This window comes from Mesoplodon mirus, assembly GCF_964341445.2.
Source record: "Mesoplodon mirus genome assembly, chromosome: 16".
Taxonomy (NCBI): domain Eukaryota; kingdom Metazoa; phylum Chordata; class Mammalia; order Artiodactyla; family Ziphiidae; genus Mesoplodon; species Mesoplodon mirus.
Window position 1 is genome coordinate 1163303 of NC_138992.1, and position 26251 is coordinate 1189553.

Sequence of the window (26251 nt, forward strand, 5' to 3'; positions counted from 1 at the left end):
ACGTGCTCCTTCCCGTCACGTCCCCAGCCAGCCACCCATAGGTCCCACTCCTCTGGCCTCTGGCCTCTACACTAGCTCCGTCTCAAAACTTTGGAACTTCCTACAAGTGGATTCCTATAGTGGGTACTGTTTTGTGAGTAACTTCTTTTGCTCACCGTTTGTTGTGGACCGAATCATCCAAATTCATAGGCTGAGTCTCTGAACCCCAGTGTGGCTATATTTGGAGATGAGGCCTTTACAGAGGTGGTTAAGGTTAGATGTGGTCGTGGAGGGTGGGGCCCTCATCTGATAGGTTTGGTGTCTTTGTGAGAAGAGACGCCAGAGCTGAGCACTCAGACGCCACCTGCAGGCCAGGAGGAAAGGCCTCACCAGGAACCAGCCCTGCTGCTGCCTTGAGCTGGGGCTTCCGGCCTCCAGAACTGTGGGCCGATGTAGCCGCCCGAGCCAGCTGAGGTGGTGCCGTGTGCAGCAGAGGCGTCTCCTGTGTCCTCGCTGTGCCGCACTCCTCTCCGGGTGTGCCACACGGTGCTCGTTTTGCTCTCCAGGGGCGTCTGGGTTATTTCCAGTCTCCGCTGCTCTCTGTCCTGTTGGGCATGTTGCCGAGGGACCGGGAGCCGTCCTCTCTATGGAACCGCAGCCTCGGCGGGTGGGCGGATGCTGGGCTGTATCAGGGAAGGCTGGTCTCCCCCGTGGCTGTCCTAGCCTGCACTTGTGCCACAGCGTGAGGGTGCTCCGGTCACGGGGGCTGGGGTGGCATCTCACTCCTGATGACTCACGGTGCCAGTGTCTTCTCCCACTTCTGCAGACCTTCGTGAGGCGCCCTGTGGAGTCTTTGGCCCACTTTTGCATTAGTTTGTGTTGTGTTTGATTTGCTAGTGTTCTTTATATATTATGGCTACGTTTCTCTGTCGGATACCTTCTCACAGTGTGGGGCCTGCCTGTCAGTGTCTCATTTATCATCTTCTTTTATGAGTGATGCTCTTTGTGTCGTGTTGAAGAAACAGTTGCCTACCCCAAGGTCACGCTTTCTTCTAGAAGCTTGGCTATTTTAGCATTTATATTCAGCCTACGATCCTTCGTGAGTTAACTTTTACTCGCCATCTGAGGTGGGGGGTCAAGGTTTCTTTGTCTCCTCACAGAGACGTTTGCTGAGACGAGCCCCTCTCCCCACCAACATGCAGAGCCAGAGACTGTGCTCTTGCTGGGCTGTCCGTCCTCACCACCCACCTGTGTGTCTGGCCTCCGTATTCTTCAGGCGAACCGCAGCAACACTGGCTCAGTTTCTCAGCCTCCCCAGCCAGCCAGCCTCCAAACCCACCTGCATTTAAGCTGCTCGTTCTGCCCTCTGTGCAGGTCTCGCCTCGTCTCGGTGCTGCAGAAACCGTGTTGCGTGGGTTTTGCCTGTCTCTGGGCACAGCTGCCAAGGTATCGCCTTTAGTATTTTGTTTTGCTTTTTTTTGTGGTCCCAGCCGGTCCTGCTGGTGTCTTGGAGGCTTTGACGGGCGTGTGTTCGCTTTGCAGCTAGCTGCCTGCTCACCCTCTGCCTCTCAGGAGCTTTTGCTGTTGAGCTCGTGGGCCTTTCCCTGGAGTTGTGTGGATCCCGCGTCTGCGCGGCCACCCCCGCTTTCCTGGGGAGCCAGGCTGTGCTCACGTGTGACTCTAGGAGGAGCCGCCCCACTGGGGGCTGTGGGGGAGGGGCACCTGCCCCCCATCTCCTATCTTCCTGAGTCTCTACGTAGCGGTGACATGCGGGTCCCTGAGGCCCGGGGCTTACAGCATTTGGGGGTCTGGTTGTGTCCCCACTGTGTCACATGCTCCCGCTCGGGATGCCCTTCAGTGTCTCTCAGCTCGGCCACATCCAGGTGCTGGGGCCCCTTCGTGACATTCACGCAAGCGTGAATGTCCTCGGGGGTCACCAGAGGGACACGGGCGACTGGTGTGAGAGCCGGAGGTGCAGCGGGGGTTCAGAGAGGTGCCTGCCAAGCAGATGGCAACCCTGAGCCCTGGGGCTGGAGGGGAGCTGGAGAGACGGGGAGGGGTGCAGGTGGCCAGGGCCCTCTAACCCTGAGCAGTAGGCCACGTGGCGCCCTGCGAGCTAGGGGCTGCGAGCCGCGTCCCGAGAAGGGCCGGCTGCAAGGTGGAGTGCGCCGAGCGCCAGCCAGCAGGGCTGCGGGGCAGTGCGAGGGCAGAGGCCCCGAGATGGGCCGCTGGGCAGGTAGGTGATGGGAGGCCTGGCCGAGGAGCGCGAGCCCTCTGCTGCCAGAGGTTAGGTGGCCTGGCTTTTCACTGGGGCCTCGGCCCGTCCCGCCACCAGGGCTGCGTGGGGGCGCTCTCTGGGCTGGTCCCCGCGTCCCTGGTGATGGGGGTCAGAGCCATGGACACTAGGGCACAGAGGAGGGGTTGCTCTGAGGATGGAGTGTGGGCAGCAGGGGCTGACGCGCCGGCCCAGCTTTGAGGAGGGAGCTGGAGGAAGCGCCCTCGGGGCTTGGTAGGGGCAGAGTCTGAGGTCTTGGCTCGGGGTGGGACGTGGAGAGGTGGTGCAGGCTGGGGTGGACCTGAAGCCTGGGCATCGCGGATGGTGCCCGGGGGCGTCCTCGGGTTGCAAGGGCCGGGGACCGGACGAGCCAGGCGACTGGCACAGGGCTCCTTCAGGGGTGTCCTCTGGGAGCCAGAGCCAGAGAACCTGGGGCTGGCGCTCTACTGCCTGAGCAGCCTTCCCTCGTCTGTTGCCCACGTGGAGCCCCTCCCCGATGCAGCCCTGCGGGAGAGGGCTGGGATGGGTGGGCTGGACTTCACGGGCACGGTGAGCTGGGGGGGCACGGGGGGAGTTGGTGGGCAAGAGAGAGCGACGTGGGAGGGGCCGAGGGAGCAGAGGAAGGGCCCGCCCTGCCCCTCACCAGCAGTCAGGGGCCAGGGGAGCCCTGGGCGACAGCCCAGCATGGAGGGCCACCCTTGGGTGCAGAGGACCGAGGTCCCACCCTGGGCTACACCAGCCATTTGGCTGCCTGATCCTGGGCTCCCCCAGCCCCTCAGCCCAGCGAGCTGAACTCTGCCCTCTGGAGTGGGGCCATTAAGGCCCAATAATAACCTGTTTTTTGCAGCTAACATACAAAACACCAATAGCTTCAGCTGAAATGGATTTTTAAAAGTGTCATTTTATGGAGAATTTTACTTTCTATTTTGTTGTTTATTAGGCTCTTCAAAGGAAAGCTTGTAGCGCACGCATTGATCGAAATACCAATTGAATAGGTGTGAGCACATGAAACAACCCAGCCCCCCATCATGCAGCCCTGGCGCTTATACTGCGGGCAGCACGATTACTGTTGTCCACCAGATGCCGGCTGGCCAGGGGCGCCCCGTTACCGGGCAGAGATGGGGCAGGGGTCCCTTGGGAAGGAGCAGCACCCTCAGAGACGACGCCTAGGTGTCCTGCTGGGTCAGGGGGGCCCGTGGGAACCAGCCCCCTGCCTGCACCCCCCGCCCCCGCAGTTCCACCCTCAAGTGCTCAGCCTGTGCCCTGGGCTGGCCGGCCCTCTCCAGGGCTGTCCTGTCCTTGTTGCAACCCACCAGGGCCCTCAGGCCTCAGCTCCCACCCGGACCGTAGCCCCGCATCCACTGCGAGCAGGTGTGTCCTGGGAAGCGAGCCGTCACCTCGCCCCTGCCCCAGGGTGGCCGGGACCGCACGCGGGAGGAGCACGTCACGCGCCGGGAGGAGGGGTCCTAGGAGGCCGGGCGGCCCCAGTCACCCCGAGGCCTGCACCGTCCGTCCGTCCGTCCGTCCGTCCGCTGAGTCCTTGGCTCCCGGGAGCCCGCCCTGCCACCCCTCCTGGACCCTAGCCCCCAAGGGCCTCTGTCCCTCGCCCCCGGAACCCAGAACGTTCTGTCAGCACCTGCGCGACAGGATGCCCTGCACGACGGCCGGGACCCCGAGTGAGGCCTCGGCTGGGAGGGCACAGCCTGTGGCGGGGAGCCAGGCTGTCAGCGTTTCCGTGGAAAGCCCGCTTAAGCAGTTTGCAGCCGTCACGGTGGCGGCAGCGGCTGAGCCTGACCTACTTGGGATTCGCTGCGCAGCCACCTCCCCGGGCGCCCCTTCTGCTGACGGCGCACTCCCCGCTTGCCTGGAGCTGCGTGGAAGCCGCTCCATTTCCTGAAAAGTGCTTCCCCGCTTGTTTTCTCTGTTCCCGGCCAGCCTGCCTGCCTCCCGGCCCTCCGCTGCCCAACCCCGGCCTCGGTCCCTCCAGCTGAGCCCAGGGGCCTCTCCTGGTGTAAGTGCCCCACGTGTCCCGTCTCCCGCCCACCGAGGTCTCCTGTCTGCGCGTCTCCCCTCACACCTCGGCACCCCGGTGTGCGGGACCCGGGTGGCCCCCTAGCCTCCCTCCTGGTGTGCGTTCACCCAGCACGGGTCACTGGAGCCCCTGCTCGCCGGCACGGCCCCCGCCCCGTTGTGCTCGCTCCCAGGTGGGACACGGCCGTGTGCCATCGGGGTTTGGGGGAAGCTTCCCAGGGACCTGACGTCTGAGCTTGGTCTCCGGGCAGACCCGTGTGACAGGCAGAGGGACGGCACGTGCACAGGCCCGGCTCGAGGCGGGTCGCAGTGCCCTCCAGGAAGCAGGGGCCATTGAGGGCCCGAGAGACCCGCCTGCAGGGCGGCAGGTGGAGCGCGGGGAGCTTGAGCAGACGTGCAGCTTTCAAACCAACTGATGGGACGGGGACCCCACCAGGGAGCCGTGTATGAGGGCAGGACCCCAGACTGCCTCTGGGGCTAGAGGGCCGCTTCCTCGGTAACGGTGACAGAGGTCTGGGCTGCGTCCCCATCCCGGGGCGGGGCGGGGCGTGTGGAGGAGGGGAGCAGACTGTGGGGACTGGGAAGAAGGTGCCAGCAAAACGCCTCTGTGCCTGAGGGGCCTTCCTGTGGGAACAGAGCCTTTAGTTCTGCCAGCAGCTTCTCGTCCAGGCGTGGGCTCCCTGGGCCCGGCCCTGTCCCCAGCGGGCTCTGTCCCACCCTCTCTGGGTCCACGTGGCCTGTGCCAGGCTGCCTTAGGACTGGGTGCTGAGAGGCTGGAGCCCTCAGGAGTGGATACGCCAGAGCGGGGCCCCTTCAGCTCCAGTGTGGTCCTGCCGTCCCGCCTGAGCAGTGACAGCCGAGGAGGAGCCCGCGGGGCTGTGCTGGCGGCCTGAGGCAGTGTCAGTTTAAAGGCCAGTGGACCTGGCAAGGAGGCCCGGGCACCCGGGTGCAGCTCCAGGGTGAGGCTCGCCCTGCCCAGGGTGTCCTGGAGGCTGGGGCTGCTTCCAGAGTCTCCAGGGCCAGGCCGGCTCCTGCACCTGATCGTGCCCTCCGTTCAGAGGAGCCACTCTGGGGGCCTTGAGGTGACGTGGCCTGGCAGGCTGCCTGTCCTCGGCCCAGGCTCTTGGGTGCGCTGGGGCAGGCAAGGTGCGTGCTGGTCAGGCGCTGGTCTGCCTGTCCACTTCCTGCACGCATCCTGTGCCCCAGGCTGCCGGGCCGCTTAGCTGAGGGTGCCCGGGGTGGGCCCGTCTCAGCCATGCAGCCCGAGAAGCAGACCCGCAGCGGGGGTGCCCTGCACACGGTGCTGGGGGCTGCACAGACCTGCTTGGGCAGTGGCCAGGGAGCGTGCAGGGAGCCTGGGTGTCCAGGGCCAGCCTTTGAAACCACTGGGGAGTGGGGGAGTCCTGGTAGGCTGGGCACTCGGCCACTGCCGGCAGTGCGCCCCGCAGGCCGAGCCGAGGTTGTGTCACACTCATCCTGGCTCCTTGGGGAGAGCTCTCCTGTGTTACCCAGACCCTGACGCCCCGTCTCTCGGGGTCCCTTTTCCCTGGCACTTTCTACTCACTTCCCGGGTACAGCAGGTGAGAAGGGCCTCAGAGGGCAGAGCCCCTTGGAGTTCCTGGATGGCCTTGGGCCTAGAAGTTTCTAGCTGCTCCCTAGGCAGCGGACACGCGGACCGCTTTTCTTTTTAAACCTACTTTTGTGGCACGTGTGTCTTTCTCCCCATTACTGCCACTTTTCATTTAAAACGTTATCTCCCCCCCACCTGTCCTTCGTGGCCCCCAGGGGGCTGAGGGGAGGCCCAGCCCTCACCCCAGAGTAGTCAAGGTTATGGTGATAAATCCTGGGGCATTGTCACTGCCATTCGGAGTAAATTGGCTGGCCGCTTTCGGGCTGAAGGAAAGATAATTTGCTGTAGTATTTCAAATGGATTAGAAATGGATTTGAAGGGAAAGTTCATGCCTCCCATTACAAAGGCGAGAAAGAGGACTATCTTAAGGCACGGTTCCCTCCCTGGCCTTCATTATCCACGCTTAATACCTTTCCTATTTTCCAGCGTTAATGAAATTTCCTGGCGGCATGGGCCTGCCGGACGGATGGGAGAAGCCTTTAGATCTGAGGCTCCTGTTGTAGAAAAGGAATTACAGGCCCTTGCTGCAAGGGCAGGCGCGTTCTCTGGGTCCTTGGCCCTGTTATTATCTCATTAATTTTATCCCCTCTTCTCAATACAGTTCGTTTCCAAAGGCTGTCCTCTCCATTAGGGTAACAATTTACTGGAGTGCTGTGACACCCACGGCAATGAAAAGCTACAAGGCGTTTGGGGCGGGGGCGCCCCCCAGCCCACTGTTCCAGCCCCCGCCTGCCTGGCACCTGCCGGGCCACAGGTCCCAAGCCAGCGGGACCAGCGGGAGAGGGAAGGGCGGAGGCGGCTCTGCGAGATGGCAGGCCAGGCCGGTTTCCGTGGGCGGGGGGCCCTCGCCAGCCCTCCCCGAGCTCTCTGGGTGCATCCACCTCCCCCCAGGCAGCCCCAGGGCACCATCTGGGAATGCAGCTTCTCCCAGCTTGGCTCCCAGGCTCCTGGGGTGCCCCTGGGAGCTGTGGCTCCAGGGCTGTTCTCGCGCTGCAGCCCTGCGCCCGGGCACGTGGGGTCCTCGGGCCCAGGTGTGAGCACAGACTGTGAGCACAGAGCCGGGGCCTCGGAGCAGGAGGCCTGCTGCGCCTCCACTCCTCCCAGAGGCCCGCGGTCGCCCCGTCACTGCACCAGAGCCCAGGGGCATGGCTTTTCGGGTCGGAAGGGGGATGGATCGGTTGGTCGTGTTCATCCATAAGAAAAATCAACGTTGTCCCGAGAAAGAAATGTCACCTGAGACAGGCATTTTAGCTGTAAGAGCAAATCGCGGAAGACAGTGATTAACGGGGCCACTTCTTCTCCTGGGGGCGGCGGGTGGCCAGCAACAGCCCCAGACTGAGGCTTCTCCGTGCACAGAGCTGTGGGACGCAGGCCCTCATGGGGGGCCACCTGAGGGGGCCGGCACACGCTCTGCCCTGAAGCTTCCAGTTCCTTCCGACCCCAGGACCTGCCTGGGCGGGGCCTCCCCTTCCTTGGGCTGCCACGTGCTGCTTGAACCCCACGGCGTCGCCTGCGTGGCTGCCTCGGGGGGCGGTGGTCTGTCCCTGTCCAGCCTCAGCCAGGAGCGCATGCCCACAGGTGGGGAGCTTCCTCACCCCTCGAAGGGCCTGACTCCCTTCTTCCCCACCGTCTCTCACGCTTGATGGGGGCCAGCGCCGTGGGCGGAGGGAGAGGCAGGTGGGAGAGGGGGCGCCCCTGGTAAGGGGAGGGGCGGCTGAGCACGTCTTTGTTCCCAGCAAGCGCAGTCCCACGATTGCGACGCACGGCCTGTGCGGGAGGCTGGGGGCTGTCCCTGAGCAGCCACCCCACGGTGAGGGCCTGAGTGCCACGAGCAGCTGGCGCTCTGGGGGGCGACCCTGGGTGCACAGATGGGGGGACCCCGACGCTGCCCCTGGCCCGGGACTGGCAGATGAAAGGGCAGCTGCTTTGTGGGCGGGGAGACCTCTGAGGGCTCGGGACAGTGCGGCGCTGGGGGCCGGGGCTGTCGGGGGCCTCTCAGCCTCGGGCTAAGTGAGCTGTGGTGACCACTGGCCTGGGCTCTGCTCTCAGCCTTGGGGATCAGGACTCAGGCCAAGCTGTGCCTTTCGGACAGCAGCCACAGCTCCTGCAGAGGGTCCCGGGCTCCCAAGGCCGACAGCGCTCTGCGGTGAGGGGAGGAGACCCCAGCCAGCCCTGCCCCTCCTCACATCTCCACCTGGCCTTGGTGTGAGCGCAGGGGACAGGGCAGGTGCCCGCTGGACATGCAGATGCCCTGAGGCCAAGGCGGGTAGATCTGCGGTCCCAAGGTCCGGGAAAGCCTGGAGGTCTGGCTCCTCCCCCAGAGGATGCCCACGTGCCCCGTGAGAGGGCAGGTGGAGCCTGTCGGCACGGCCAGCGTGAGCCGGGCTGCCGAGGACCCTTGGCAGGAGTCCTTTGCTCCAAGATTGGTGTTTGTGAACTTAAGTTTTAATTAAGGGAAACTGGGTTACGCGCCTTCTGGCGGGCCTCCTCGGCTTCCCGCCTGACGCTGCTGCTTCAGGTCCCCAGCGCCCGGCTCACTCGGCTGGTTAGAACGACCCCCAACTCGCAGATGGAGAGACAGGGGCCTAGGGGTGGACCAGCTTGCGTGCTAGGGTGCCCGGAGGCCTGCCGTGTCCCGTCTGCACTTCAGACCCAGGTCTGGGCCCCCTTCCTGGCCCTAGGGAGCCAGGAAAGGGTGTGCTGCTGCCCAGGTGGAGTTGGGGGTCATATGCTCCCAGGGGACGGGGCTGTGGGGCGTGGGGGCCTCAGCGGGAGCACTTTGGAGAACCCGGGGGAGGGTGCCGTGTGTGCCCCAGGACGGGCCCTGACTTCAGCTGGCTCCTCTGCTGGGCCCCAAGCTGCTGCTGGCGGCACCGCCTGCAGTAGGGCCACCCTCCTCACACCCTGCCCTCCTGCTGCTTGGGGGCCATCTTCGGGTAGAGGTGATGCTCGTGTGGCAGCTGGTGCTCCCTTGCCCAGGTTTGCCAGGGGGGCCCGAACGTACACTGGGAGGTGACAGCGGGATGAGCAGAATCTGAGCTCACAGGGAATTAAGCTCAATTTGCATAAACAGATTCCTGCTGAAACAAACCACCGAGGGCCAAGGCCAAGTCCTTTTGGAGCCCTGAGGCCCTGGGCAGCGGGAGGGCCTTGGAGCCCTCGTGGCAGCTCGGGGAGCAGGTCCACCAGGGCAGCTGCAGGCCCACCATCTGTGGGACCTGAGTCTGGGGGTGTGTGGCCGCTGCCCGCTGTGTGTCTGTCGGGGGACTTCTCCCAACCCGTCTGCCCTTGGGCTGGCCTGGGCGTCTGCTAACCCCAGGACAGGAGGCTCAGCCCTCTGCCAGCCTTTGACCTCGAGGAGACTTCCGTCTTTCCCCCGACACAGCTTGCTGGCGGGAGCGGGGTCTGTGAGCCTGTCCCCTCCCAGTCTCCGCGCAGGGCCCTCCGTGCAGTGGAAGGAGAGGCAGGGAGGGCGGGCAGTGGAGCTTGCTGACCCCACAGCACGGCCTTCCCAAAGCCGGGGTGGCACCACTGGGGCAGCGTCCAGGAGGTGTTCCCGGGCAGTGGTGATGGCCACAGGCCTTGGAGTAGACCCTCAGGGCCACCTTAGTGCAAGCGCTGAGGGCACAAAGGAGCCCCCTCGAAGCCGTGTCGCAGGGGTGCGCGTGTCGGAGGGGGAAGCTCAGTCCCAGCCTGGTTGGTGGGGTTGAGGGTGCCCCCTCCCATGCCAATGGAGGGCAGGGGACAGAGGTTTCCCGACCGCGGGCCCTGGGGCTGGGCTGACAGGCGTTCCCTGTCCTTGCAGGTCCTTGGTGCTGAATGGCCTGCGTACTGCAGCAGCGGGTGGGAAAGCCCAGCCCGGCTCCCCTCGGTGGCGGAACAAAGGCTACCGTTGCATCGGAGGCGTCCTCTACAAGGTGTCGGCCAACAAGCTCTCCAAGACCTATGGCCGGCCCGGCGGCGACGGGGGCAGCAGGTCCCTCCTGCGCGCAGGTGAGGCTCCTGGCGGGTGAGGGCTGCGCGTGCGCCGTTGCTCCAGGCTGGCCACCCGTCTGAGGCCCCAGGCCTGGGGCTCTCCCGGAGCCGGCCGAGGGAGGGCTTCCCAGACAGCGCCCCAGCCCCAGGGCCATTTCACTCCTGCTCGAAGAGCCTCAGGAATTGCCCCTCACAAGGCTGGCAGCGGCCACGATGGGGAGGCCCCCCAGGGATGGCTTGGGTGCACCTGCCTCTTGCTTGGCTAAGCCACCTCTGATTTTCTGTTTTGCTCCTGGACAAAGGAGATGAGCCAGGTATGGTACACGCGGCCTGGGCGAGGGAGCACCTGAGGCTGCAGTGCCTAATCGCTTTGGCAACGCCTCCCCGCCGTGCCTGGAGGCCGTCACCACCACATGCGCCCCCGCGGCCTGGGAAACAGGCCGCGGAGAAGAAGATGCTTTGGATTTGCTTATTGTGCACATTAACTAGAAAAATATTTTGGTTTCAGCCCAATTTTACTCTTTTCCTTTGCTGTCGAAAAGGGAAAAAAACGGGGAGAGGTTGCAGGTGGTCTGGGGATTGCACAAGCCCAGCTACCCCAGCCCCCAGCCCGACCCGCCCAAAGGGGCAGGAGGGAGAAGAGGCCTGGGCCAGGGAGGAGGCGGCGCGTGGGTGGCAGCCGGAGGGCCCCTCCTGGAAGCCCTGCCTCTCTTCTCCCAGGGCCTCTGTCTGTTGCCCTGGGGTGCCTGGCTGCCTAATTCCAGGCCAGGTGCCCCGGGCTCCCCAGGACAGGCACTCTCCCCCCGCCTGTGCCTGTTTCCCACCTTGAGGGGTTGGGCTGTGTGACCTCTCAGGGCCTCTGCCTTGACCTCGAGAGCTTGGTGGTGGAGGAGCAGGGGCAGAGCCCTGGCCAGGCCTCCTCGGGGGCCAGGGGATGCCCTGAGGCCAAGGCAGGTAGATCTGCGGTCCCACCCCGATTGCTTCTGACACCAGAGCTCAGCGGGCCTGTAGCACGCGTGCTCGTGGCCTGTGGGGCCCACACGCAGCTGTGGGCATCTCAGAGGGCAGGGGCCTCAGACCACTCCTCTGTCCATGGCCGCTTCCAGCCTGCTGCTTCCCCTGAGCTGGGCCCCTCACAGGGCTGCCGCAGCCAGGCCTGCTGGTGGGCTGGACAGGGCCGTGGGTGCCCGGGCATCCAGACAAACCCACAGGGCTTGCAGCGGCTGCTCGGCGGAGTGGCCATCTGGCGGCCCGAGGGACCAAGCCTCTCCGTGGGCCCGACCTCTGGCCCCGGCTATGCCCGAGCCCCCCCGCCCCAGCCCACGACTGGCCCAGCAGGCAGGACCCCGGCTCCCCTCCCTGCTGTGCTCCCTTGGGCTGGACAGGTTGTGGTTTGGGGCCATCCTGGCCCTCTCCGGGACCCTGGGCTGCACGTGAGCCTGATCCGAAATGGGCCGGTGGGCCTGTGGGACGGGGCTGCACCTGCCACCTGGGCTCCTGGCGTCCCCTCGCATCCCTCGCGTCCACATCCAGGCGGAGGAGAGGCGCCTGGAGGCTGAGAGGAAGAAGCGGGTTTGGACTCAGCCTGCCCACAGGCATCGCGGGGCCCCATGTTCGAGCTGCCTGCTGGGCGCTGGGCCCTGGGTCTGAGCCAGCTGCCACCCCGGGGTGCCGTCAGAGCAGCTGGGAGGGGCCAGCGTTAGGGACTGTGGGGCACGGCCCCGCCGCCTGAGCTGGCAGCTGGCTGGGGAGGGGGCTGCGACACTTCTCCCCAGGGAGGATGCCACACTGAGCCCGCTGCCCTCCAAGTGCTGAGCTCCGCAGAACCCCACCTCCCCGCTCAGACAGAGCAGCAGGGACTGGACGGCTGCAGGGTAGCGCCCTGGCCTTCCCCACCCCTCTCCCCCCAGCCCTCCAGCCTCTGGGCGATTAGGTGAGGACAGGGGCCTCCTCCCTGCCAACCCGCCCCTGCAGGCCACAGCGGCCCACACCCTGCTGACTAGCCTGCTGGCTGCCACGGGGCAGCCCTGGGGCTCAGCCCTCCCACCTCAGGGTCGGAGCAGGGAGGTGGGGTTTGGAGCACAGACCACAGGGCAGCCTGTCCTGGGGGCACGAGGGCGGCCCAACACAGCACCAGCTGCCTGGACCCCTGTACGGGTGGCCGACTCTTGGCTATAAGGAAGGTGGATTGCTCCCAGCTGTGGGAATGCCTGTGGACCAGCAGCCCACTTAGGTGAATGATAATTAAAGAAATAAATTTTCTCCTCCGGAGTCGACAGAACTTTGACTCCAGTGAGGAAGTGCCTCCTTGGGAGGGGGCGGGGCTCCACCCCCTCTCCTCCTGGCTGCCCGCCTCTCTGGGAGAGCATCAGCCCCCGGGTGGGGTGCCCGATCCATCCCAGGCTTCGTTGGGGAGAGCCTTGCCCTGCCCAGCTCCCGAGCCCCAGGGGCAGGGCCTTCTAGCAGGCACACCTTGCTTCCCTGGAACCCCGGGCCCAAGTACTTCCTCCCATGTCTAAGGTCTGCCCGTCCAAAGGGCCCAACCCTGGGACCCCTCCCCATATGCTTTGGCCTGGAACCTGGCGGGGGCCCTCCCAGGCAGGAGCTCTGATGGGGGCTCCACTGGGCCTGGCCTGTGCCTCGGCCCCAAGAGCCAGCAGGTCCCTGCAGTGGAGCAGAAGCCGCGAGTCCCCCTGCCAGAGCCGCCGTGCTCAGCCTGGGCTGCAGGCCTGCCTCCCAGGCTTCTTCTGAGCCCCAGGCCCCAGACCCCAGACCGGGGCAGACGTAGGCCGTGGTGGGCAGTCTCCCTGCTGCTGACCTGCCACCATGAGCCCTGGGCAGGTAGTGCGGGGTGGGGTTGGGGGGGGCAGTCTGAGTCGCTGCCTGGGCGGGGGCTGCCTCACCGCCTGAGTCTATTTTGGGAAGACCCCTGGGAAGTGCAAGCTCTCCGGAAGGCTCAGTGCCTCCTGCTCTGAGGTCGCCAAGGGTTTTCAGCTGAACTTTTCAGCGCCTCCATGCCTCTTTTCAAACAGCTACTTTATGTGCATTTTTTAGCACTGCAAAGAATTTGAAAAGGTGCCTCCTGTTCTTGTAAAAACTCCTACCGGGCCCTGCACTGGCATTTTTTTAAGAGCAGAAGTGGAAAGAGGAGTAAACCTGCAAGCCCCCCGCCCCGACCAGAGGCCAGGCCTGCGGGCCGGTCTGACAGGCAGGCACATGACGCCAGCAGTCCCTGGCGGGAGCAGATGGCGCCACAGCGTCACTGGCAGCCTGGGTGACTGCCCCGGAAGCCGCGCTCACCGACAGTGATCAGATTGCACTGTCACCCTCAGGCTGGCAGGTGGAGGGCCACCGCGTGCCATCTGGACTGGCCTCCACTGCCACCCCGAGGATGGGTATCCCCGGCCTGGAAACCAGACTCCAGTATGGCCTGGAGCCGTCCTAAGACCCCTCCCCGCCAGCCCTCACGCTCTGAGGCCCCTCTCTCCCTTCTGTGTCATCGCATTCCCTCCCCCCATTCACACACAGTAACTCAGCCGCCTGGGCCACCGTGCAGAGCGCTTCCCTCCCGCGGGGGTCTCTCGGCACAGCCCTGGAGCTGCCGTTTTTAACTTGAGGAGACTGAGGCTCAGAGGAGGGCAGACATTGGCCAGAGGGCAGCTCCAGCCGGGCCCAGAACGGGCTCACAGAGCGTCCAGGGAGTGGTCAGGGCTTAGCAGAGGGTGGGCTGTGGAGGAGGGCGTCTGAGGGTCCGGCCTGTGGGGCGCAAAGGGGTTTGGGTTTGGACAGGCCGAGTGAAGTGTCAGAACACTGGTGTGACTGGGTGTAGAGCTCGGGAGACCAAGCTGAGCGGGCCCTGGGAAAGGACACCCTGGGGCGAGCCAGGGAGAGGGCCCTACAGGTGACAGGAGGGCCGCCTGCCCAGGCCTCCCACGCGGCTCCGGCTCCGGTGGGGGGGGCTCGGGGCCAGGCAGCTTGGGGGCGTCCCTTTTTAAACCTGGGATGCTTTGTCATCGCCTCAGGTCCCTAGAATTTCTGAGTGATGTCACTCGTGCCTCCTGCTGCCGGATCCATTTCAACAGCTGCCTGTGGGAAACCGGATCTGGTCTGGGAAGGGTCATGTGTGTGCTGAGGAACTGTGGCCATCCTGAGCAGCTCTCACCCTGCCCGGCCCGCCTTGGTCCTGGGGAGTGACCTGCTATCAAAAAGGCAGGCGGGATCCGTATATTAGCCCGGGTGCCCCTTCTGTAGGGTGAGCTCACACTGCAGAAGACAGTGCCACCCGCCTGCCCCGCATCCCCTGCCCCCAGGACCCAGCCCCACCCAGACCCCAGCTGCCCTGGCTGAGCGTTCACTTGTTCCCTTCCTGTCGCCACTGACCACTTTGTGAGCAACTCCTCTTCAGGCCGCAGTCAGTGACCTCAGAGAGGCCTTGCTTGGTCTGTGCCCTTGGGGTTTTGGGGAGTGTCTTACAAGGTGCCTCCGAAACTGTGTGGAGCGGGTTCCCGCCAGGGCCTCCAGCCACACGACACAGGCCGCGGTCGGCACACGGCTTCCTCAGGGCCTGGGAGTGAGGACTTCAGGATTTGTGGCCATACACATCTTTTTTGTTTTTATCTTACGACGCTTTAAATAAGCTATTCTTAGCTACTGCAGAACCAGGTGGCATTCCCAGACCCCACTCAGGTCACGCGTCCCTGGGTTCTCCTCTAGGCAGAGGGAGGTGGCAGGGAAGCCCCACCACCCACTGTTCCTGGGACAACTTGCCTTGAGGCAAGACCACTGGCCAGGGACTTCCCTGGTGGCGCAGTGGTTAAGAATCCTCCTGCCAACGCAGGGGACGCGGGTTCGAGCCCTGGTCCGGGAAGATCCCACACGCCGCGGAGCAACTAAGCCCGTGCGCCACAACTGCTGAGCCTGTGCTCTAGAGCCCGCGAGCCACAGCTACCAAGCCCGCGTGCCGCAACTACTGAAGCCCGCGCACCTAGAGCCCGTGCTCTGCAACAAGAGAAGCCACCGCAGTGAGAAGCCCATGCACCGCTACGAAGAGTAGCCCCCGCTCGCTGCAACTCGAGAAAGCCCATGCATAGCAACGAAGACCCAACGCAGCCAAAAATAAATAAATTAATTAATTTTAAAAAAGACCACTGGCCAGCAACCAGGGTGGCCTCGGGGAGCTGTGCCACCAGACCTGGTCCCTGAGCCTTTGTCCCCGCCCGCTTCTGCCGTCTCGCCTCGGCCTCTCCCCTGCACGGGGCTGGGAGGTGGCTTGGCAGGGGCCCAGGAGGGCAAGCGGTTTCCTGGAGGGGCGGCAGTGCCCGAGCTGAGGGTGGGGCATCCCAGGGGGCCGGTGCCAGGCAGGTGAGCAGGGAGAGGGCAGAGCCTGGGGCGGTGGGCCTGGAGTGACCCGGCCTCTCCCCCCCACAGGCCGCTTGGACCCTGCCAGCAGCTGCAGCCGCTCCCTGGCCAGGTACGTCCCTTGGGGTTGGGGGCGGGGGTGCTCCCTGCCCTCCCGGGGCTCACGGGCGTCTGCCCCCTCCCCAGCCGGGCCGTGCAGCGCAGCCTGGCCATCGTGCGGCAGGCGCGGCAGAGGCGGCGGCGGAGGAAGGAGGAATACTGCATGTACTACAACCGCTTCGGCAGGTGCAACCGCGGCGAGCACTGCCCCTACATCCACGACCCCGAGAAGGTGGCCGTGTGCACCAGGTGCGCCCGCCAGGGCCTCCCTGTGGGTGGGGTGGGGGCTGCCCCGGGCTCCCCGCCCCTCACACCCTCCCTGTTGGCCTAGGTTTGTTCGGGGCACGTGCAAGAAGACGGACGGGACCTGCCCCTTCTCCCACCACGTCTCCAAGGAGAAGGTGAGCTGTCCCCTGTCCCCTGCGCCTGTGGGGCCGGGGGTGGGACCTGGAGGCTCTGCCCCTCCGTCCCGCCACGTGCCCGGTGGCCCCCAGGTGTGCCTGGGCTTGGCGAGGGGCAGCTGTGTGGGGCCGGGCCGTGGCGGAGGGGGCACACAGCTGGGCCGCCCGCAGTGCGGGAAGCTCTGAGGTCAGGGGTCAGTGCTGGCCGGGGGCCGCCCGCCGCCCGGAGCGGGGGCTGCGGCGGGTCAGGGGAGGGGCTGCTGCTGGTGCAGCTTTTCCCCTTGAGGAACTTGAGAAGAATCAGCATTTTTCTCCCTAGTAGAGCTTCGAAACTCTGCTGTGAGCAATTTGGAAATTCACGTCGAGTTTCGGGTTCATTAGCTCCGGCTCCAAAGCCGGTGCAGGCTCTGAGCTGTCTAACGGGGAAGCCCCGCACCAGCGCCCTGAGTTAATGTTATTGTTATTTGTGTGGACGTGCTGGGTGCAAACAAGGTTAATTGAAATGAGAACGCAGTTTCCTCTTGATAACGGTGCTGACAGCTAGGGGAGCTCCGTTTGGTGCAAGAGTTGGCTTTATTACCCCTTTTTATTAGCGCTGATTTGGGCCCTGTATCAAAACGCACATTAAGGGAATTGTCTGCCGCCGCAGCACTGCCAGCCCCAGGCCGGCCGCTCCCTTCTGCGCTGCAGTTAAAAGACAATTAAAAATAGTCTCCTCTCTAAATCACCCTTTGTTTCTCTGCTTTCTCTCCTTCCTTCCTCAGCTGTAGTCATATTCGGTTCCCCCCGACCCCACGCCTCTCCCCAGAAAAGTGGCTTTTTGAAGCTCCTGTGTGTCCTCTGCAGGCAGGCGGGAGTCCAGTGGGGTGCAGTGAGGAGTCCGGCCGGGAGAGGCCAGCAGTGGGGGGGTGCCCGGGGACCATGTGGGCAGGGCAGGCAGGTCTGACAGCAGAGGGAGGAGGCCCCCGAGAGGTGTCAGGCCTGTGGAAGGTGTGAGACCTACAGGGTGACAGCTGTGTGAGCTCCTGGCAAGGTTCCATCCCCCCAGGAGGCTGGCCTGCAGGAGGAGCAGGGCTCACCCCAGGGGCCCCAACCGAGGAGTCGTCGCTGCCTGGAAGAGTGGCGGCTTCAGGGGTCAGCATGGGTGACTTCAGAGGCACACACCCTCCCTTCCCGCCGTCTGCTGGCCCTCAGGCCTCAGTCCCCGCATGGAGGGAGAAGGGGGGCTGCCCACCCTGTGTCCCCCACCAGGTCTCCCTTGGGCCCACCTGCCGATGGGCCAGGGTGCTGGGAGCCTGCCCCCCGCACCAGTCCTCCACAGTGCCCGCCTGCGGGCAATGCTCAGCAGAGCCCCGTGGCCAGGCTTCACCAGGCCAAGTCAGGTCTCCAGTTCACGGACGCTGCCAGGTGTCCACGCATCAGGCAGCTGGAAACTCTGCTGGATTTCAGGCCCTATGGGCTGACACCCCACCTAGAGCCCCCACGCGCTGCCTCCCTCCTACCCCCAAGCCCTGCTCTTCTAGACCAACCTCCTCCTGGCCCATGCCGCCCCAGCCCTACACCCTGGAAACCAGGCAGGCTCGGGGCAGGGGATGGACTCAGGTGACAGCACGTCTGGGCCTGAGCCAGCCTGCTGGGCTGGGTCCCCCGTCTCAGTATCCTCATCGGGACCGTGTGAGGGCAGACGTGCTCTGCCCGGGCGACCACGCCTTCTGGGGAGGCTGAGGGTCTGACTTCAGGGTGGGCGGCCCCTCTTGCTGGCCAGCACTGTGTTTATTTCCACAGTCAGTGTGTGGCCCATGCCTGGTGGTGGAGCCCTGGGTGGGGCCCTGGGGTCCCAGCATTCCTGCCTGTGAAGTGGGGTGAGGAGGGGGGCTCGGGGGAAGTGGCCTGCCCTCAGCCTCACTGCCTTCCCACCCCCCCAGATGCCCGTGTGCTCCTACTTCCTGAAAGGGATCTGCAGCAACAGCAACTGTCCCTACAGCCACGTCTACGTGTCCCGCAAGGCGGAGGTCTGCACCGACTTCCTCAAAGGCTACTGCCCGCTGGGTGCCAAGGTGAGGGGCGTGGTGGGGGGGGCTCGCGGGTGTGTCCTCGCCCATCACGCTCACCCGTGGGCTCAGCTCAGCACCGGGGCTGCCGCCGTGGGAAAGCCCCCGGCAGCTGAGAAGCCCTCGGCGCCGCAGCTCCTGGGAGGGCCCCCCTCCCCGTGGGCCTGCGGGGCTGGGGGGGAGGCCGCACGGGCCGTGGGGGACCCCGGACAGGCCTCCTCGGTCCCGGTGCCCCGAGAGGGAGCCTCCTCAGCAGCCTAGGGGCTGCAGCAAGGCCCGCTGCCACCCTTTCCCCGCACACTTGTGAGTGGAGTGACCGCCCTGCCTCGGGGACCCGTGGTCTGCCGTGGGGGACCAGGCCTGGGCCCTGGGTGTGGGGAGCGCTCTCAGTGCGGGGCCAGCTCCCCGGCCCCGGACCTCACCCCTCCCTTCCTGCGCCGGCTCTGCAGTCGGTCCAGCCCTGCCCCGAATCCTCTTCCTCCTGCCCCAAGCCTAAGGGCTGGGCCCGGTCTGGGCCCCAAGCGGAGCCAGCCGTTACCCTGAGGGCGGCCCTTCCTGGAGGCGGGGCCCAGCAGGCAGCTCCAGAGCAGCCCAGGTGGGGCGGGGGGCAGGACCCCCGGAGGCTGGGGATGATTATTGTAAGAGATTACATTTAAATGAAAATATCAAAGTGGTCTTTAAGGTCTGCCTCTATTAGTGGAAGTGCTTACTGCGTCCCTTTCGGGCTGCGAGGCTGCCCCGTGATGGATAGCAGCTTGTAATTATAGGTGGGAAAAGCGCTGAGCAGGCCGGATCCGGCGGGAGCAGAAGCAGCAGCCTGGGCCGGCGAGGGTTAATTTTATTCTCTAAATAATATTAAAAGTGCTGAGTCGTCACCTTGCTCCTGAAGTGGAAGTCCTCAGATGGGCCCCAGAGAGTTTATAATATTCCACTGAATCAAGTGGAATTGTTAACCTTGCTTCATAAAGCGCTGGCTTGTTAAAGAGGCGCGTTCCCTTTTCTTGTGAATAATTTAGGCCCCGAGTAGGTCTCTGCTCCTTCCCCTTTTCGGGGGCCAGGCGCTGCTCCTGGGCCTGAGGCTCAGAGGTCAGCCCCTCGTGTCTCCTCACTTTGTCCCTCCGGACTCTCAGGACACTTGGGGACATGGCGTCCTCCTGTGGGTCGCCTGTCACCTCGGGTGGTCCAATGGCCACATGTCACGGGGTCACCGCCGCAGAGCTTTCTGCGCGAGCCCCGAGTCCCGTCACTCCTGGCGCTGGCGGTGGGGTCGCCTTGGTCCCTTGCTGTCGGGTCCGCGGAGCAGCTGTTAATGCGCGTGCCATGGGGGACGCCACTGTGAGGCGCGGCGCTAACAGCCGTGCTGCTCTGTCCACCGCGCTCGGAGCACCGTCACCAGCGCTGCCCTCAGAGGGAGAGTGCCCCTTCCCTGCCTGCCCCCACCGGGAGTGGTTAGCATTGCAGACTCCGCGACTCCCACCGGGACCTCACTGTCGCTGTCCAGTTGCTCACGTGGTCCCCAGGGTGCCTTCTGGCACTGCAGGACGCGCACCCCGCCCTGGAACGGCCGACCCTCCCGGCACCCTGGCTCCTCTTCCTTGTGTTCACAGCTTGTGGTCAGGGTGCTCACTGCAGCTGGGGTGTCGCGCGTCTCCAGCGCCTCCTGCTGCAGCTCATGTGCAGTCTTATCCGCGGCCACCTCTGTACCGACAGTCCCCGCCCGGCTGTGTCCCGGCCCTTGTGCCTCCCTCACATACTCTCCTCGACCTCCTTCTCGCCCTGCCCCTGCGTGTGTCAGGGTCCGGGCTTCCAGGGGCGCTCTGCCTACTGGAGAGGCCCCTCCGCCCCTGTCCCCTGCTTCCTCCTGCCTTCCGGAGGCTCTCTGTCCCGGCATGTCAGTCTTTGGAGTCACAGACAGTGTCTCCTTGTCACCGCCTGATAACTTGCCCGGGTACCCTTTCTCAGGCTGAAATCCTTCCTGTTCTTATGGGAGTGTCCTTCCATTTTTCTCCATGTGGGTCTGGTTCCAGGATCTGCCCCCACTCAAGGCCACGCACCCCTCCTGCGCCTTCTCCAGTTTGGCTTTATGAGCTGCGGTGAGGCAGGGTGGAGGCGAGGCTCCGGATGGGGCTCAGACCCCAGTCCACTCGCGGCCATGGCCCTGCACAAGGTGTTTACCCTCTGGGCCTTGGTTTCCTTTCTGTAAAATTGGGATAACGGTAGTGCTTACCACGTAGGAAGGTTGTGAAGATTAAGACGTTAGTGCAGGGGGCTTCCCTGGCGGCGCAGCGGCTAGGAACCTGCCTGCCAATGCAGGGGACACGTTTTCGAGCCCTGGTCCGGGAAGATCCCACCTGCCGCGGAGCAACTAAGCCCGTGAGCCACAACTGCTGAGCCCCCGTGCCGCAACTACTGAAGCCCACGCACCTAGGGCCCGTGCTCCGCAGCAAGGGAGGCCACCACAGTGGGAAGCACGCACACTGCAACGAGGGGTAGCCCCCGCTCACTGCAACTAGAGAAAGCCCACTGGAGCAACAAAGACCCAATCCAACCATAAATAAATAAGTAAGTAAGTAGGTAAGTAAATACATACATACGTACATACATTAGTGCAGCGCTTCACAGCCCTTTGAGCAGGCCCTGGGGTGTCAGGGAGGCTCCGCTGTCCCTGTTCACTAGCCTGTGGTGTGAGGTGCGACCTCGCTTCATTTCTTCCACGTAGTCAGCCTTTCCCCGCAGATACGTGCTAAGCTGTCCGTTCTTTCCTCTCTGATTTGTGGTGCCACTTTTTAAAGCCAGCTTTATTCAGGTACGGTTTACATATCGCCCCATTCATCTGTTGCAAAGGTGTACAGTTCAGTAGGTTTTAGTAAGTTTACGAAGTTGTGCAGCCATCACCACCCCCCGGTGCTGGAGCATTTCCCTCACCCCAGAACATTCCCTCAAGCCTTTCTGTGGTCAGTCCTGTCTCTGCTGGCCCCCCACCCCACCCCCAGGACACACTAAAGTACCTCCGTCTGCGTGAACCTGTCTTTTGTGGGCAGCGCACAGGAGGGAGTCCTACCATGCAGACTTCGGCGTCTGGCTTCTGTTGTGAACATGTTTTTGAGGGTCGTCGTGCTGTGGTCTCGAGCAGCACACGAGCGGCCCTCCGCTGTGTGCAGAGACCACTTTCTGTTTCTCCGCTCGTCGGGGGATGGGCACTTGGGTTGTGGCCAGTGGGGCTGTTTGGAGTGAGCCTGCTGTGAGCGTCTGCGGGTCTCAGCGTGGACACAGCCTGCAGGGATAGCCGCCTGCACTGGTCCAGCTCCCACCAGGAATGAGTGAGGGTCTCATTTTGTCACTTCCTTGCCAGCACCTGCCAGCCCTGTCACCCGTTTAAGTGCACAGTACAGTGGTTTTTTAATTTTGTAATTGTAGTAAACTAAATATAACATAACGTTTGCCCTTGTTGAGTATACAGTTCAGTGGCATTAATTACATTTACAATACTGTACAACACCACCACTGTCTGTTTCCAAAACTCCTCACAGCATCTCTATAAACAGTCGGTAATGACTTCCTGTTCCCCCCTCTTGTGTTTTTCCCTTGTGTTTCCCTATAAGAGTTTTATAGTTTTAGCTCTAAAGTTTAGGTCTTTGGTCCATTTTGAGTTAATTTTTGCATATGATATTAAATAAGGACCCAACTTCATTCTTTTGCAAATGGATATCCAGTTTTCCCAGCACCACTTTTTTTTTTTAATATTTATTCATTTATTTATTTATTTGGTTGCGCCGGATCTTAGTTGCAGCAGCCAAGCTCCTTAGTTGCGGCACCAGGGCTCCTTAGTTGTGGTGTGCGGGCTCCTTAGTTGTGGCATGTGAACTCTTAGTTGCGGCATGCATGTGGGATCTAGTTCCCTGACCAGGGATCGAACCCAGGCCCCCTGCATTGGGAGCACGGAGTCTTATCTACCGTGCCACCAGGGAAGTCCCAGCATTGCTTGTTGAAGACTGTCCTTTCCGCATTGAATGGTCTTGACACCATTGTTGAAAATTTATTGACCATACTTGAGATGGTTTATTTCTGGCTTCTCTTTTCTATTACATTGGTCTATATGTTTGTGTTTTGATTACTATAGCTTTATAGTAAGTTTTGAAATCAGGAAATATGAATCCCTCAAACTTTGTTCTTCTTTGCCAAGGTTGTTTTGGCTATTTGGGGTTCCTTGAGATTCCATGTAAATTTTTGGATGGGTTTTTCTATTTCTGTTTTTTTTTTTTTTTACAAGGCCTTTGGGATTTTAATAGGGATTGCATTAGCTCTGTATATCACTTTTGGTAGTCTTGTCACCTTAACAATATTAGGTCTTCCAGTCCATGAATGCATGATGTGTTTTCATTTATTTAGACCCTCATTAATTTTTTTCAGCAGTATTTTGTAGTTTTCAGTGTATAAGTCTTTTGACTCCTTGGTTAAATTTACTCCTGAGTGTTGGGCTTCCCTGGTGGCCCAGTGGTTAGGAATCCACCTGCCAATGCAGGGGACACGGGTTCGAGCCCTGGTCCGGGAAGATCCCACATGCTGCGGAGCAACTAAGCCCGTGAGTCACAACTACTGAGCCTGCGCTCTAGAGCCCACGAGCCACAACTACTGAGCCCACGTGCCACAACTACTGAAGCCTGAGCGCCTAGAGCCCGCTCTCTGCCACCACGGTGAGAAACCCGTGCACCGCAACGAAGAGTAGCCCCCGCTCGCCGCAGCTAGAGAAAGCCCACACGCAGTAGCGAAGACCCAGTGCAACCATCCATAAATAAATAAATAAATCCTGAGTGTTTTATACTTTTTGATGTTATTTAAATGGGATTGTTTTTTAATTTCCTTTTTAGATCATTCATTATAAATGTATAGTAATGCAGTTGATTTTTTTTTTTTTTTTTGCGGTACGCCGGCCTCTCACTGCTGTGGCCTCTCCCGTTGCGGAGCACAGGCTCCGGACGCGCAGGCCCAGCGGCCATGGGTCACGGGCCCAGCCGCTCCGCGGCAGGTGGGATCCTCCCGGACCGGGGCACGAACCCGTGTCCCCTGCATCGGCAGGCAGACTCTCAACCACTGCGCCACCAGGGAAGCCCCTGCAGTTGATTTTTGTGTGTTCATTTTATATCCTAAAATTTTGCTGAATTCACTTATTAACTGTAACAATTTTTTTGTGGATTCTTTAGGGTTTTCTACATACAAGATCATGTCATCTGCTAACAGATAATTTTCTTCCTTTTGATTTGGATGCCTTTTAGTCTTTTCTCTCTCCCTTCCTCCCTCCCTCCCTTCTTTTCTTCCTTCCTTTTTTTTGCCGAATTGCTCTGGCTAGAGCTTCTAGTACTATGTTGAATAAAAGTGAACAACGGGGATATCCTTGTCTTGTTCTTCATCTTACAGAACAGTTTTCAGTCTTTCACTGTTGAGTATGCTGTTAGCTGAGGGCTTGTCATACGGGGCCTTTATTATCTTGAGGTTATTCTCTTCCAGTCCTAGTTTATTTGGTGCTTTTATTATGAAAAGGTGTTGAGTCCTGTCAAATCTTTTTGTATCAATTGAGATGATCGTGTGGGGTTTTTCCCTACATTCTATTAAGCTGGTCAATAAACATATTGATCACATTGATCAGTCACAATTATATTGATTGATTTTTGGATGTTGAACCATCTTTGCATTCTGAGACTAAATCCCACTGGATCACGAGGTATAATCCTTCTAATATGCCACTAGTTCAGTTTTATAGTATTTTATTGAGGATTTACATCTGTATTCATAAGTAATATTGATCTGTAGTTTCCTTTTCTTGTAGTATCTTTCTCTGGTGTTGGAATCAAGGTAAGTCTAGCCTCACTGATTGTTTTGGCTATTGTAAGTTAGGAAGTATTCTTGCCTCTTCAGTTTTTTGGAAGAATCTAAGAAGAATAGGTATCAATTCTTCTATACATGTTTAGTAGAGTTCACCTGTTGAAACCATCTGGTCTTGGGCTTTTCCTTGCGGGGAGGCTTTTGATTATTGATTCAGTCTCTGCTCTGTATAGTTGACCCTTGAGCAGCACGGCGGGGGGCAGTCAGGGGCACCAACACCCTCCACCCCCGGCGCAGTTGAAAATCCACATACAACTTTACAGTTATTCCTCCGTATACGTGGTTCCCTGCCAGCTGCTCTTGGTGTGATGAGTCATTTCCTATTGAAACCTGGATGTTTTGGTTGTTACGAGAGTCTGGATCTTATTTAAACCTTCTGTTTCAGCAGGTTTCCCCTGAGTCCACTCCAGCAGGTGGGCAGGGGGCGTGCAGGTAGAAATCTTGGTTCCCCCACTCAGCTTTCACTGACCCCTGAGGAGGGGTCTCCCTGGTGGTCCTGGGTGGATGGCAGTACTCGCTTCCCACTCAGCCTCCTCCAGCACCATCCTAGCAGGGCGGGGAGGGACACCAGGGTCGAGGCTCCCCACTCAGCCTTTGCTGGCCCGGGTGCGAGGGGGCCACCCCTTATCTGCACCCATTGACACTTCCAAGTTGCCAACTTCTTCCGCTCCAGGTCAGGATGATGAGGCAACAGGAAGTCCCAGGAGCCACCACCGCATCACTCCTTGGGTCCCCAGGTCCCTGGTGGCCTGCCTCCTCTCCACCTTTTATGGTCTTCCTATGGTTGTCAGGGTTTTGGTGGTGCTTAGTGGAGGAGTAGGGACAAATATGTCTCCTTTGTCTTCCAGGAAGTGGCAGTCCCTTCTATTTCTTTATTTTGCCAATTTTGACTTATTTTCTCCCAGAAATTGATCTGTTTTATCGAGGTTTTCAATGTATTGGTGTGCCTTTGTGTGTATAACATTCTCCATTGTATCTTGAGCTCTTAACCTTTTCCATCTGTATTTAGTTGGCATTTTCTCGCCTTTTCTCTGGGCTGTCTCTCCTGAGGCTTGCCCATCTAATTGTCCTTTTCAGACAGTAGGTCTCACCCTTGGGATCAGCTTCTGTTGCTGCAGGGCCCTGGCCTTGCAGTGGCGTCTGATGCCCTCAGAAGGAGTCCAGCAGGCACCTTGACTGTGAGGGGGAGGCTTGTTCTCTGCATGGGGCCCGGCACAGAGTGCTTGTCATTTATCATGAGATAAGCATCTTCTTTGTGATCGTGTAGGTTTACCGAAAAGTTGCAGATAGTGCAGAGAAGGGCCCACGCACCCTTCACCCAGGCTCCTGCGCCGCTAGTATCTTTTCTTTTTTTAATATCATTCTGGTAAGTGCCGTTTATTTATTTATTTATTTATGTTGAATATTTATTTATTTATTTGTGGCTACGCTGGGTCTTGCTGTGTGCGGGCTTTCTCTAGTTGCGGCGAGCTGGGGCTACTCTTCGTTGTGGTGTGCGGGCTTCCCATTGCGGTGGCTTCCCTTGATGCAGAGGATAGGCTCTAGGCACGTGGGCTTCAGTAGTTGTGGCACGCGGGCTCTAGAGTGCAGGCTCAGGAGTTGTGGCGCACGGGTTTAGTTGCTCCACGGCGTGTGGGATCTTCCCGGACCAGGGCTCGAACCCGTGTCCCCTGCATTGGCAGGCGGATTCTTAACCACGGTGTCACCAGGAAGGCCCTAGTATCTTACATAACTGTAACTGTCTGTCAAAACTAAAAAATTAACATTGATACGTTACTACCAGCTTAACTTGAGGCTTTGTTTGGATTTTACCTGGTTTTCCCCTAATTTCTGTTCTCTGTTCTAGGATATCACTCTGCATTTGGGTGCCAATGAATGATGAAGTGATTGAGGCAGGGCCTCCACGGACAGTGGCCAAGAGTAGACGCACTCGAGAGGCCTGCAGAGGGGCCAGTGGTGGGCAGAGGTGGAGAGGGAGGGGGTTTCCAAGCTGGAAAAGGGGGCAGCTTTGGTTTGGGAGGGTGGAAAGGAAGCTGGTGAGTCACCGGGGACGTTGATGGGCCACCCAGTGGAGGTGTTGCTGTCCCCCGCGGGAGGGCGGAAATGAGTGGGCGGGACCCAGGTAGAGTGTGAGGGCCAACGGCCCCTGGGCCTCACCAGCATGTGGGGCTGCTGTGGACAAGCCAGACGGAAGAGTCCGACATGTTGCTGGCCAAGGAGGAGAGGACCCGCAGCCCCACGCCAGCTCCTCCAAAGTGACCACCAGGCCTGGCGCAGTCAGCCAGCAGGGCCGCGCCCTGGACAGAGTGGCCCCCGGGAGCCATGGTGGTTGAGGGACAAGCGCAGGTGTGCAGCTCAGTGGTCCTCCCGGCCTTGCCCCTGCAGAAGGGCTTCTGGAGGGCAGGCTGGCGTCTTGGGGACAGTCTGTGCCGCGGGCTCTGCTGCCCCCGAGGGGACCAGGGCTTTAGAGCCCTTGGAGAGCAAGGGCCGCAGGCGCGGAGTGTGTGGCAGGTCGCTGTAGTTGGAACCTCCAGGCGACTCGCAGAGGCCGTGCCCACACGTTCATTGTGAA

General features: G+C 61.1%; 1 protein-coding gene across 2 annotated transcripts in view; it reads left to right on the forward strand.

Annotated features, from left to right (window-relative positions):
- Positions 1 to 26251, forward strand: part of ZC3H3 (zinc finger CCCH-type containing 3) — a 79144-nt gene that overhangs the window by 42733 nt on the left and 10160 nt on the right. Inside the window, exons 5-10 of one of the 2 annotated variants that reach the window (XM_082601420.1) lie at positions 9721 to 9908; positions 15318 to 15360; positions 15435 to 15596; positions 15679 to 15748; positions 17674 to 17805; positions 25526 to 25650. In XM_082601420.1, coding sequence (XP_082457546.1) covers positions 9721 to 9908; positions 15318 to 15360; positions 15435 to 15596; positions 15679 to 15748; positions 17674 to 17805; positions 25526 to 25558 — 628 coding nt within the window. In that variant the 3' untranslated portion in view covers positions 25559 to 25650. Of the gene's footprint in view, positions 1 to 9720; positions 9909 to 15317; positions 15361 to 15434; positions 15597 to 15678; positions 15749 to 17673; positions 17806 to 25525; positions 25651 to 26251 lie in introns of those variants that run through there. The other variant, XM_082601419.1, reaches the window with a different exon arrangement.